Here is a 12,942-nt window from a genome sequence, read left to right as displayed (position 1 = left end):
TTTTTTTTTAAATTTACACGAAGCCAAAAAACCGCCTCCACTACTGGTGCCTTTCACAGCTGCTTTTTTTTTTTTTTTTTTTTTTTTTTTTTTTTTTTTTTTTAAATTATTTTTCACAATTGTGGTCACATTTGCACAGCAGTGCTGCTACAGAAAGCTGACATCAAATACCAGCTTGCCCACCTCACCCCCCCCACACACACACACAGTCTCGCTGCCCTTTTCTACTCAACCTGCACCTTCTTTCAAAAATGAAAAGGTGACCAAAAAGTGACTATAGACAGGCACGTTAGCTCCTAGATCAGTACCTGGTTTGTTAGCTCACCTTTGCCAGCTCTGGGCCCGCCCCAGAGGAGGGGACGCTGTGGTGACAAGGTGGCAGGCCCCTGCAGCCCTGGGCCTCCAGAAACCGCGCAGCCTCTGCCAGACCAGCCTTCCTGCTTCATCCTGCGAGGAAAGCTGCTCCTCCCCGAGGAGCGGGCCAGGGAGGAACGCCGGCACTGCCCTGGGAGCAGCGGTGGGGCAGGCAGCAGAGGGTGCTGAGGCCTGCCTCTGTTACCAAGGGGCTGCCAAGCCTTCATCGTCCCGCAGGGTCTGCTCTGACCCAGTCCCCGTGGAGCCAGGGCCTTCCAGGGGCCGCACGGTGCTTCCCTCAGGGAGCTCCGGGAAGGACCCTGCCCAGGGATCCCCATTCCCGAGGGCCCGGCCCGCAGCCTCCCGCCCCAGGGCTGCGCTGGGCCGCCCGTTACCGCGGCAACGGGGCCTGCTGCGGGGGCTGAGGGGATCGGGCCCTGCTGGCCTGAGAGAGAGGGGACGTGGGACCCCCGTGAGGGGACGTGGGGCCCCCAAAACAGGACACAGCCCCCTGGGGAGATCAGACAGGGGTAACCTTGCTGAGGTGCCACCTCCTGCTCCAGCCCTGCAGCCCTGGGCGCCATTCCAAGGACAGGCCCAACTTCCCCGCTTCTTACTTAACTCCATTTGACGTGCTTAGCTCGTCAGGAATAAAAGGATTGCATGAATATACATAAGCTGAAGTGTTCTCTGGTATCTCCTTCAGTGATTAGTTTTAAATGGAAAAAAAGACACCCTCATGTAGATTTGTGTAAATAAAGAAGAAAACAGTTATGTTGTTTATTGAGGTGCTATTAGGAGCAAGTTACACTGCATTGCGTAAGAACCCTTGGAATCACTCTATTTAAAACAAACAACTCATACTAAAAGAAACAGTCTGTTCAATAACTAGCATTCATTTGCAAGGTAGTCTTTCATACATGTACAAAAATACTGAGCAACTGTACAAAGCCCTGATCACAGTTTTATTCAGGTACAGCTGCGTGAAGATTGCAGGGTCTGCAGTCACCAGACACCCCTCTGCTCAGAAGATAAACACATCCCTCCACCAGGCACCTGAGCGAGCATATTTCTCCCTGGGGCCTGGGGCACAGGGACATCTGGAGGGAAATGGGCTCTCCTGAGAGGTGGGCTGGGCTGGGCACTGAGATCCTGGCAGAGCTCACTGCCAGAGAGGATCAGCTACACGCTCTCCTCAACAACAGACTGGCCCTAATGCCTAAAAAGTTAAATAAAAAAATGTCAATAAAGAAAAATTCTAGTCTCAGCCTGTCCCCACAAGCCAACCTTGTCAACAGGATGAGTTGATAATCCTCTGGGCATACAAGATTGTTGACTTTCCCAAGTGGGCTTGGCTCTGCAGAGCCAGAAACAACTCTGGAGGAAGGTACAGCCCTGCCTTAGCTAGAGAAGAGTTAAGTTCATTGTAGCAACCTGTTCCAGGCCATTACTAAACCCAGTTTGGTTTCTACTTGATTAATATGAGTTTTGACAAATTCCCTTAAGTGATTTTGGATCAGCTTCACCCCTGCCCACGCTAGAATGCAGGCACTGGCTTTAGCCCAGATGAGCTCACCTTGCCCTGCACAGTGTGGAGTCACTGACCTGGAGAAATGCGTTCTGCTGTGTCCTGTAAGACATCTGGAGTTTGAGACAACACCAGCATGGCACAAATATTTCTGCTGTTCCACAAAGCCATCGTGCCCCAAGTCCAGCCATTTTGCAGGTGAGCCACATCAAGACCCACACCAATCCTGTCAGTATCTCTGACAAGGGCAGTAATTTATAATCTAGACTTGGCAGCATTTTTGTGGGACAGCTATGACATCTGTGGCACTGTGCAGTCTGCCACATTTCTGAAGTCTCTTCAGAATAGATTTCTTTGCTGTAAATCTTGAGCAGTTTTAGCTCCCTGAGCTCTGGAGCAGACACAAGAAGATTCATAAGAGAACTGTAATCCATGCTTATGGAGATTTATTGCTCATGGCAGGAGGGTTGAAACTTGATGATCTTTAGAGTCCATTCCAACCTTACTGATTCTATGATTCTATGATATTATTGAACATATTAGGTCTTCCTGAGCATTTACCAAAGCTCAGAATCAGACCTCCCCACCTAGCCCACCTTCCCTGAAAGGGAAAGTGAGCCCATATGTTGTTCTGTTGCTCACAAAATGAGCCCCTATGTTGCATCTATCCAAATATATAGTCCAAAAATACTGCTTTCCATACTAAACAAACAGGTGCTAAACTACCCTAAACAGGGTACCTGCAGCTCTCTACATTTTCTATACATTTAAAAAAGAAAAAGAATAAAATTACAAGTGATCAAAAATCAGAAACAGCTTTGGAAATGAGGCGGGTTTTTCTTTCCACTGAAGAAGGCAGGGGGTAACATTTTCAGATCAGCTACTGCATCAAGATGCTAAGGTGACTTTCAGAGAAACCAGTAAAGGAATGGTTGATCTCAAGGTCCCAGCTGGCAGAACCTTAATTTCAACAGCTGTAAGCGTTGGCTCTGACCAAGGTGTTACGTCTAGAACTGTAAGACATATCTTCATATACTTCATTTCTTCTCTTGTTTTTGAAACATTGCTTCAACTGCAAAACAAAGCAAACAGCCATTCAGAACAGAACTTGAAGAGGCCCCAACCAAGGAGTCAATTATTTCCTAGAAGCCCATCTGTTTGAAGTGGAAATGTACTTTTACATTTCCTCTCATAAGCCAAAGAGGTTTTAGAGGTTTAGGTGGCAATTGTAAACCTATTTAAATTTTATTGTCAGTCTAATGTGATTTCACTAGAAGTTCCTTTAAGAGTGGGATGTAACTGTGGTCCCAATGTAAGTAAAGCTTATCCTGAGTTTATTACTGGTAACACAAGAGACCAGTTCCCACAGGGCTGCTTGGCTCTGCCAGAATGGTTCTACTACTTGCTTTTAGCAGTCCTGAAGCCATAAGTAGAGGGACAAGATCAGATCCTGGCCAGTGAATCTCACACTGTTAATTCTGAGTAACCTTCATAAAGCAGAAGGATCTATCAAAGACAAATAACTTCTGGGCATTTTCTGCAGAATATGACTGAAAATAATCCCAGTAAAGGAAAAAAAAAAAATTCTTGGTTCCCTTTTTTCTATGGCAAAATTGCTCTCCCACAGTTACTTTCTGACATTTTATGACTTTTTGTTGTTATTGTGTCCCCCTCCAAACATTCTCTTGCATCTATTATATGATTGGTATCTACAGCTCCACTCCCATTTGATAAATAAAGAAAAAAAAGAAAGAAAAACAGAGTAGTGAGGTGCTCTGTTCAGGGAAGCAGGTACAAAGCCTGGCTGTGGTGTTGACTGACAGGCTGCCTGGAGTTTTGTTATCAAAAGGCAAACAGCATCTCATTTATGAACAGTTACATAAACATCAGAGATTACACCTGGGAAACATGAACCAAGGGCAAAGAGGAGACAATTGAAAGCCATGATTCCTTGGGTTTATCTAATGTTTGCTTGACTGACTCGCTACTTCCAAAGAGTACCAAAGGCACCTTTTCCCTCACCCAGGACCCAGCAGACTTACATTGACACGGGACAAGATGGAGCACATCAGTGCAGAAAACAGTATCACCACCATGATGGTAAGGCCATAGATGCCCCAGGAACTGCTGCTACAGCCTGTCTGCTTCACTTCTGATGGGAAATTATATGAAGATTATAAACAGGAAGAGGCAGAATTCTGTTTTTTACTATCAAAAAAGTTATTGCTGGTCAGCAAGAGATCAGGTACCAACAAGATGCTACACAGTCACATTTGTCATCCCATTAGTATTCCCACTGGCATTCCCTGTGCTCTTCCCCAGGCTGGTGAAGACTGGAGATGGCATGTGAAGGGTCTGTGAGGAGCACTCTACAAAGGTGGTAGATTCCATAGCACTGATGAGAAGCAGGATCACACACTCATAAAGGAAACAGAAAAATGTTTTACTGCAGGACTACAGGAACACAGAGGACTCAGCCAGGATTATATAGGGATATATCATGCCTAGGTTTGCAAGCAGCACAGGCAGAACTAGGAGGCTACTGTGATCTGCAGGATACACACTGACAGTGCTGGGGTGCTAGTGGACAGGGTTACAGTTCTCTAAAACCTCAATTAATTTGTATCTGAATAACACAATATCTGGTGATAACCCCATATCTTTGATGTGCAGCTGCCATTTTCCACAACCCACGTTACTGAGTTGTTACACCAGTTATGGTTAGTGGCACAGAATGAGACCACAGCCTGTCTTGTAGGCTGCAGGTAGATCCTTTGCAACCCTTGGGGTCTATACAAACCTGATTTTAATTACCCAAAGACCTCATCAAAGCCCAATGCACAAGGTTAAATTACACCAGTAAGATCAAAATCAAGTACATTGCCTATTTTGTCTTCATCTTAGCAAATGGTTCCACCACCACCCTGCAGAAAAATTAAACCCCCGTCTTTGGAACATATGGTCAGTGTGCTCAGTGTCTAGTAACAGTATGTGAGATCATCTCTGCTATTATCTGTGGCACTTGAAGTAAATGCCTGAGGACTTGTTCTATACTCCCAGGTGTGACCTACTTTTAAACACAAAGACTTGCTGTAGGGAATGGTTTCTAACATACATTTATGTCACATTAAGGTCACAGAACTGAAGCTAAAAATACTGAATCATTTCCTAAAACTGACACATTATTCACAGACAAACTGAAGAATTTGTCATCTGATTTTGGCCTTTTTTTTTTTATTATGCAGGATTATAGCAAGTTTTCTCCTCTATAAACCCCCTCTAGTTGTACAAGGCAGGTAGAAACATAGTGCCTGTTTCTGTGCCCTAGTACAGAGGAGTTTGAGCACTTCTCCAAACTTTCCTAGATACTTCCCAAGAAGAAGTCTAGCCATGGATTTGTGCTTCACCTGTCCTGACTGAAGTCCTGCAAGCTTGTAGCCCATCTTTCATATTCCAACATGCCTACAGTTAGTTATGATTAAACAAGCAACAGGACAGTACCTTTAACCAGCATCATGGTGCCACTTCTGTTTGCCGAGAGGAAACGGGAACCTTTCAGCACCCCAGCACACACATAGATATCACTGTCGTTTTTCTGCAGGTTGTGTAGAGTCACCACTATTTTATTTTCTCCCTTTGAATACTCCAAACGATCAGCAAAAGCAGGAGAAACAGTTGAAACATTCTGGCCTGACACAAACAGCACTTGCTCACGTTGCATGTGAGTCTTGAGCAAGTAGATCCCCTTGTCTTCCTGCGAGTTTTGCAGTGCACAGGTGATGCTGACAGACTGGCCTTGCTCAGCATCCACGTAGAGTGGTGACTGTTCCACAGCTCCACTGGTGTTACCTAAAACCAAGAGAGATCAATGGCTGCCACAGACTTATACAGTGCATTTTAACCAGGGAGCAAATACAGGGGTCAAGGACAGAAAGAAACAGACCACAGAAACATAGATCAAATTATTTTTTTAAAAGGCTACTTTTACACATCTTGAGAAGAAGGATCCATTTCAGTGCAGGCTGGGGTGTCTTCCTGCCCCAGGATCTGAAAGTAGGACTGACCAGACAGATTTACCTGGTTGTGAAGGGTCTCCACCTACCTAAAAAATACATATACTGAGCACTTCTAAGGGAATACAGCCTCAGCAGCTTGCCCCTGAGACATGACTCTTTCTCAAGTGAGATTAAATAAAAGATCTGAGGTCTATTGGTCTGGATAAACTCATACAAAGAGAGCACCATCAACTTTGAAAGTGGTTTAAAAAAGCAGTTATTAATTACTTGCTCTGCAGCTGAGAAGATACTTCACTGAGTTCCTCTGAGGACATGCCGTGTTCCTTTTGACATTATCATTCATGTGGATAAGGGAATAAAGACAATTTTTCATATCTGTACAAAAGATAAATCTGGGAAGGCTGCAGGCATTTTAGAGAAGAGGATCAGAATCAAAGAGATAAGGTAATTTAATAAAAGAATTTGGAGGAACAGTACATAAGCAACCAGATGGAGTTAATTTGAGAAAGCAAATTCGAGAAGTTTGAGAAGAGAAGCCTAAGGAAGGACATAAGTCATTAGAGATACAAATTACTATTACTGACCCAGCAATCAATTAGGTTGTCATGCCTTGGGGAAAAGAAAGGAAGCAGACCCTGTAATTTTTGGTAAAGAGAAGAAAGGAAGAAAACCCTGCAATTTTTGGTAAAGATGTTTTGGGTTAGATCGTCTCATCTGAAGGGCAGGTATGTAGAGGAGTAAGTGCAAAAGAACATTGCAGACTCAAGCCTCTTCTAATGCCAAAAATGAGAGAATAATTCTTCCCCTAATCAGAAATGACAGCCAAAAGGAGAACTTGTGCCCATTCATCAACTGCTTGTTAAGAAGACAAAAACCTCACATCTCTTATCCGCTGCCCAACTTGCAAACCCTGCCTGGCACCAGCTTCCCTATTCTACCATTATCAACTTGTCATTTAAGATGAAATAGTAAAACCAAAAGATTTGCAAAACACCCTACCAAAAAGAAAGGCTCATTGCTTTGCTAACTACAACAAACACTGCAGATATGACTGGCCATTTTGGAAAGAGCTTTTCACTGTTTCCAAACTGCTGCAGCCACCTATGACTCATGTGAAAAGCTGTAGGTAGGATTAAACTAGTCATGAATTGATGTTCTAGGGGTTTTCTTGGTACTGTTCTACCTAAGGTACTTTCTTTTTCTTTTCAGGGAACAGACCCACACTTCCCTTCAAATCAGGACATTATCTGAACAGACACGGGGTAAGTTCTCTCAGAATTTCCCTCCCATTAGGCTTTCTTCCAATCTTTGATTTAAAATACGTATCTGTCGTTATTAATTCACAATGCAGAAGGTGGAATTGCAGTACCTTTCACCAGGACTATGGTTGTCTTCCCCCTCAGCTTTTTGTGATAGCTTGTGGGTTTAAGAAATGTAAAGCACTGGTAGATATCAGAATCAGATTCCTGTGCATTGTGTAGAGTTACCCTGAGATTCCTTCCATCCTTTGAGTACTCGGTACGATTAGCCAGAGCAGGATGGATGTAGGGAGGACCCTGCTTGGAAACCTGTATCACATTCTCCAGCCGTATGCTAGTTGTCAAGGTGGTTACCAGTTCATTCTCTGAATCTCCCATTGAGCAAATTATGTTGATGGAGTCTCCTTCCCAAACACTGATTGTGTCTGTTGACTGTTCATTTTCTTCACCTAAAAATAAGAAATGTGGAATTGAAATTACGGTAGCAGAGTTCTTCTTGATACATTATCCAAGTCGTTTTCAAAAACAACTTCCCTGTCAACAGAACAGCTCTGCAAGACTGGACCTTAGGCCTGCTATCCTGGGAATACCACCTCTTGGCTGTCCTGAATCCTACAGTGCCTTTCAGTGCCACTGACCTGTGTGATTCAGCATCTCCCAAAAGCTTAAAAGGCCTTGGCAAAAAAAATAATAAAAAAAAGTGGCTTCTGTCACTCATGCAAAAAGTGTCATCTGCTCTGTAGCTTCTCAGCATAATCCTAGTAGTTGTCAAACTATAATTGGAGCTGGTTGAGGATCTAAATCTGGAATTCAAAGGGATCAAAAATGGCAGAAAATGGAACAAAACTACAGATTTTGTTTTTTTTCCAAAGAAGGTATTAGCAGCCCCAGGAAACTGAATGATGTGGTCTCTTAGGAAGGGAACTGCAGAAGATGTAACTCTTGCCTATACTAAGGAGCAAAGGTCTAAAAAAACCCTTTGAATTCACTAATAAGCTCAATTCTCAAAAGAAATGGAACAGCAAGTACTTATGCAATGAATTGCAAGGAACAGAGGGATCAAATGGGAAATACCTAAAAGAAATTACATTACAAGCAAGAGAAGAAAAACTAGAGTATTGTATATCTAGGACAAACACAGTATGGAAAGGGTAGAATTATCTAGTGTTGACAAGCAAATGAGGACCCTTATCTACTGAAAAGAATTCCCTTTAATAGGGAACAAACTCAGAAGTCAACTACAGATAGTGGGAATTTAGATACAGTTGGTCAATCCAACCTGACCTGACACAAGGACATTCCTCCTACAGCACCAAGAGGAGGAATTAAGGCAGCCCAAAAGTTGTCAGCAATTATCTCCCAAAGCAGCAGAGGAACAAGGTGATGGAGAAGGCTGGAGAAACACGGAACACTCAGCCTTTAGAAGCAGGGAATGAAAGCCCAGGAAATTCATTCCATCAGCCTCAAGTCAGTACTTCTAAGCTGACCCACACTTAGGTGGTCTAAGAAGCCAAGGAGCTAATGACAAGCAGCCACAGGTCCTCAGTTGTTTTCTCCAAAAGATCAGGGTTCAAGACTTAAATAACATTTTTAGAAAACTATATTGACCCCTCAACAACTAAAGAATGGCAAAACTACTTAAAATAAATACTCTCACCAGTTTCACTGCATCTCCATTCCAGACATGCAGATTTATGGATCCCTTCTAGTTATTGCCAGTTATCATAGGGTGGAAAAGGACTAACTGCATGGAAACATCTTTTTCCTCAGCCTCTTCTCCTCAGAGATTCAGAGTTTTCCTCAGAAGTGCCTCCAACTTGTACTCTCAATAGCTACAACAATATCCACAATGGATATTTCTAAGTAAATTTTGATTATACCTGCAATAATTATGTCCCTAGTAAATATCGCTATTTATTTCTATCCAGAAGTGGGATCCCCTGTCAACCTAAGTCATACAGACAGTTCATGTTGAATTACTGGGAAAATAACTTCCACACCTTCTACAGAGAATAATGTCTGTGTAGAAAAGTTACGACCAGATAATTATTTTTTTTTCTAAAAAGGCAGTCTGTCATTTCAGAGAATGTTTTTCAAAGTTCCACCTGGTTTTGCTAATGGTGAATTTGCCAGGAAGATGCTTCAGATCTTAGACTACACGGAGAAAACATTTTAAAATGAAAGAAAATACTGAAACTTGTGAAACATAAGAGCATCTCTGTTGTACGTACCGTTCTGGCCAGGGAAGCACAGGAGAAGCAGGAGAGATGCAGTTGGGACCCATGAGATCCACAGCATTTTTAAAAGTCTTTGAGTTGTTCTCTATTATCTGATCAACGAGTTAAAGACCAGAAGAAAGGGTTGTTTACCACAAGTTTGCTTGTTTTCTTCCAGCTACATTGGCTATCTACTCAAAGAAGGCAGCAACATGCTTCTTTTGCCTCAGTGTCACAACAAATGTGACAGAGAAGGGGAAGAGAGACTGTCTAGAGGTCTATCTTGGTTTTGACTTCACACTTAAAACGCCCATGGTTTCCTACTACTGAACAAACCCCAGCCCTGAGGGCAGGATTGAAATAGTCTCTATGGGGAGTATCTAGCTGCCTTTTACAGTCAACTGAGAAAAGGTAGACTCAAAGTTGCTCTTCATAGTGTCAAAGTCTTATCTCCCACCTATGGCCTCACTGGAAATGTAGGTGCTTGGTACAATCAGTTCAGGCTGCCAGCATTCTCACGGGCTTCGCAGGCTGCCTGGCTGGTGGCTGCAAATGCAAAAGTCTTGGCTGTATAAGGAGCAAGGAGATGAGAGATGCTCTATTACTGCAGGTAAACCTTTAATTATTATATAAACCCTGCTCACAAAACAACAGGTTTGATCTGCATCTTGGTAATGACAATGGGCATAAGTGCCAATCAACAGCCCAGTATGTACCTCCTGTGTGCTCCCTGGCTCCACATCTAATCACATGTGCTGCAGTGTCTGCACAGGAGCTGCTGTGTTCCCAAAGAGCTGCTTGAATGCTTGACAGCTTCAAAATGTCATCAATTATTGTAAAGAAAACAAAGTTCAGACAGGTTGTGAAATGAGCGTACAGTTCGCCCAACACAGGCTCACTACTGGAGACACAAGCAGATGCCAGGAGACATCTCTTAGTCTCCCTCTTTGATTTTGCAATATTTAGGAAGTGAATCATAACAATAATACTGGATTATGAGTTTGGGGATCACGTGATGGTGATGCTTTGTGAGGGAGATCAATATACCAAATACCAATACAATCAATACAGGGTTACCAGTGAATAGCCAGTTTTTAAGCTGGTATTTTATTGTGATAAGTACAAGCACAAACATGTAACAATCATAAAAACAAACAACAAATCATTTAAATGAAATTATAACTATAAAATTATGGCATTTGGTGAGTGACACCACTTAGTAACTTTGGTAATTTTTAAATTCCATTAACAAGTATTTGCCTATATTTGTATATTGCAAAACAATGCAAAACACATTGAACAAACCCTCTAGATCTTTAAGGTTATTTATAACAGATTCTCCTGAGTTGGGGTGTACTGGCAAACACAAATCATCCCACAACTCAGGGGCAAAGTGAAACCTCTGATGCCTCTGAACAGCAACAAGCCACATAATCATTACCAGAAGAGATGTAAAGGAGAGCGTGCTTGAGTGAGCCACAAAGATCAGGGTGTGACTCGTGCCTTGTGACTAATTCAGCTAAATACCTATCACTGGGCAGAGGTATCTGTGTAATCTTTCTTCTCAAAACACGCCCAGCTCTGTGGCCTCAATTTGTGTTAAAGAGTAGAAATTAAATCTGCACATCATTAAACCTGGATCCCTCATGTTAATACAATGCAAGTTCTCAAACAGCCCTTTATCTCGTTTCAAAAGAACTAAAAATCTGAGTTTATACCAAAACCACGCAGTGCCAGCCACCCATTTGAACAGCTTATACACACACACAGATTTTTCCACATGTACACATAGGAATATTTGTTTTTCTCATTCTCATGCAAAATAACTGCCATGGCCTTCAATTTTAAGACAGTATTTTTCTAGGTATCGGAAAATCGTGTGCACCTGACTGGAACTCTGCAGCAGCACAGCTTGGCTCTGTGAATGGAGCACTTGGTACTTCCTCAAAGGCACCCACAGCAAGGACTTACAGCAGAGAATAACAGAACCAAAAGTAACACCCATGATAGCTGCAGTGGGGTCAAAACTCTACTTGTGAAAGCTTCCAACACTCCTGGTCTAGGAAAAAAAAAAAATAAATGAGAACTGCAATTGTGCTGAGGTGCTGCAAAAAGAGAAGAGGGTTTTTTTCCTTTTGTCTCTAAATCCTTGCACAGTCTGGACTCTTTGGCTTCCTGAAGAAACGTAACATTGAACAGGATGTAGCAGATTTCACAACCAAATCAGTCAAAATGACATCATCAGTAAATACCTAAAAGCCTTTCCATAGCTGGGGATGGCCATCTCAGCATGAAGTTTTGGCTGCATTTGTAGATGTTTTTCAAATAAGTGGGAGGGTTTTCGTGTCAGGAGTCCTGGGATTTTTTTCAACAGCTGCAGAATTGAAGGAAAAAGATCTGAGGTCACCAAAGGCACAGATCGATTTCAGGGAGAATTCTAATCCAGTTGCCTGGATTCTGCCTTGGCAATCTGCAGTGTGAAGACCTCAGGGAAGCTACCCTGTCCCTTCTGCTGCAGGACCATCTCTTACTCTGAAAGGTGAAAGGATTCATTGCCCAGTGAGTTCATGGTGTCTCTGCTGAGCCCCTGCCCTGGTCACGGCAGCCTTTGCCCTACTGGGACTGTAGGACAGGCCTTAAACAGCTTGTTCCCACTGGCTTCCTTTAGAGCTACCAGAACGAAAAAGTCATCTTCACAAGGCAATTCATCTGTTTAATCTTAAAACTATTTTAAGGTGAGATGAATCATCTTCTCAAGACATCTGTTTCTCTCTATTCACTAGGCAGGGAGCAAAAAAAAAAATAAAAATCTTAGGCTTTAACTAAATTCTAACCAGCCAGTTAACCTAAACCAAATTCAGACTCTGAAATCTAATTCTTTGACACTTAGAAACAACCAACATTTTTTTCTAAAGGGTGGACTAGTTCAGTAACTGAGGTGTCTCACCTTCTGGCATTACACAAGGTCCCATAAACTCTGGAGCCAAGTTGGCTACAGGATATAGGTGGGAAGCTGTAAGTCAGGGTCAAGGGATGTCTGTACAAGTGTGTGAAAGATGAACAAATGAGTTCTGGAATGGCTGCTAAGTCATTTAGGGGCTCAAATCTACTGACTCAGAGTTGATGCAGGGAGGAAATGGGCATCCACTGAACATGGTCCTAGCAAACACATCTAGTCTGCCCCCCTGCCCGTGCAGTAATGTGATTTCATCATCATATTTAAACCCCAAAAAGTAAAATCTTACCATTCAGAGTCTGAGAGAGTATTACGACAGGTCCTAGAAAAAACAACAGCAAAAAAAGTACAAAGTACCAGCATTAGCAAGGATTTACTTAGAAGAATTAAAGCTATCAGACTTGCAACTGTTTTTTTCCCCAATTTATATTTAGCTGAAATTCCTGAGCAACTCACTGGTACCTATCTCAAACAGACCCGCAGGCCTTGTGTTTTGTCCACAAATCCTCCCCATGGATGGCAGGTGATTCCTTGCCATACAACAGCACATTGGCACCCCAAGCTCTATCCTCTGCTGTAGCACAACTAGTGCTGAAGGAAGAGGTAGTTAAAT

At 42.8% G+C, this 12,942-nt stretch overlaps 2 protein-coding genes across 10 annotated transcripts in view; both read right to left on the bottom strand.

Moving 5' to 3' along the window:
• Positions 1-1,096: 1,096 nt before the first annotated feature.
• CD7 (CD7 molecule) lies at positions 1,097-9,520 on the bottom strand. The gene is made up of 5 exons (XM_051634551.1): positions 9,389-9,520; positions 7,268-7,606; positions 5,384-5,731; positions 3,925-4,034; positions 1,097-2,954 (listed from the first exon to the last, which is right to left on the bottom strand). Exons 1-5 carry the CDS (start codon positions 9,453-9,455, stop codon positions 2,850-2,852), a joined length of 969 nt encoding a protein of 322 aa, XP_051490511.1. The 5' UTR covers positions 9,456-9,520; the 3' UTR covers positions 1,097-2,849.
• Positions 9,521-11,285: 1,765 nt separating this feature from the next.
• The window catches only part of LOC127391619 (uncharacterized), a 95,746-nt gene continuing 94,089 nt past the window's right edge, over positions 11,286-12,942 (bottom strand). For 6 of the 9 annotated variants that reach the window (XM_051634559.1, XM_051634558.1, XM_051634556.1 and 3 more), the window contains exons 6-7: positions 12,619-12,651; positions 11,286-11,747 (exon numbers count right to left, since the gene is read on the bottom strand). In XM_051634559.1, the coding sequence (XP_051490519.1) occupies positions 11,695-11,747; positions 12,619-12,651 (86 nt within the window). In that variant the 3' untranslated portion in view covers positions 11,286-11,694. Of the gene's footprint in view, positions 11,748-11,778; positions 11,906-12,618; positions 12,652-12,942 lie in introns of those variants that run through there. The other 3 variants (XR_007891091.1, XM_051634560.1, XM_051634561.1) reach the window with 3 other exon arrangements.

This window comes from Apus apus, chromosome 17 (assembly GCF_020740795.1).
Source record: "Apus apus isolate bApuApu2 chromosome 17, bApuApu2.pri.cur, whole genome shotgun sequence".
NCBI classification, from domain to species: Eukaryota; Metazoa; Chordata; class Aves; order Apodiformes; family Apodidae; genus Apus; species Apus apus.
This window is presented reverse-complemented; position numbering and strand designations above follow the sequence as displayed.

Excerpts from the sequence above, each read along its gene's own strand:
- CD7 (XM_051634551.1), bottom strand. The coding sequence starts at position 9,455 with ATGCTGTGGATCTCATGGGTCCCAACTGCATCTCTCCTGCTTCTCCTG. Across the intron at positions 7,607-9,388 it reads GTGCTTCCCTGGCCAGAACG|GTGAAGAAAATGAACAGTCA; the intron begins GTACGTACAACA and ends TCTTATTTTTAG. Across the intron at positions 2,955-3,924 it reads CCATCTTGTCCCGTGTCAAT|TTGAAGCAATGTTTCAAAAA; the intron begins GTAAGTCTGCTG and ends TTTGTTTTGCAG.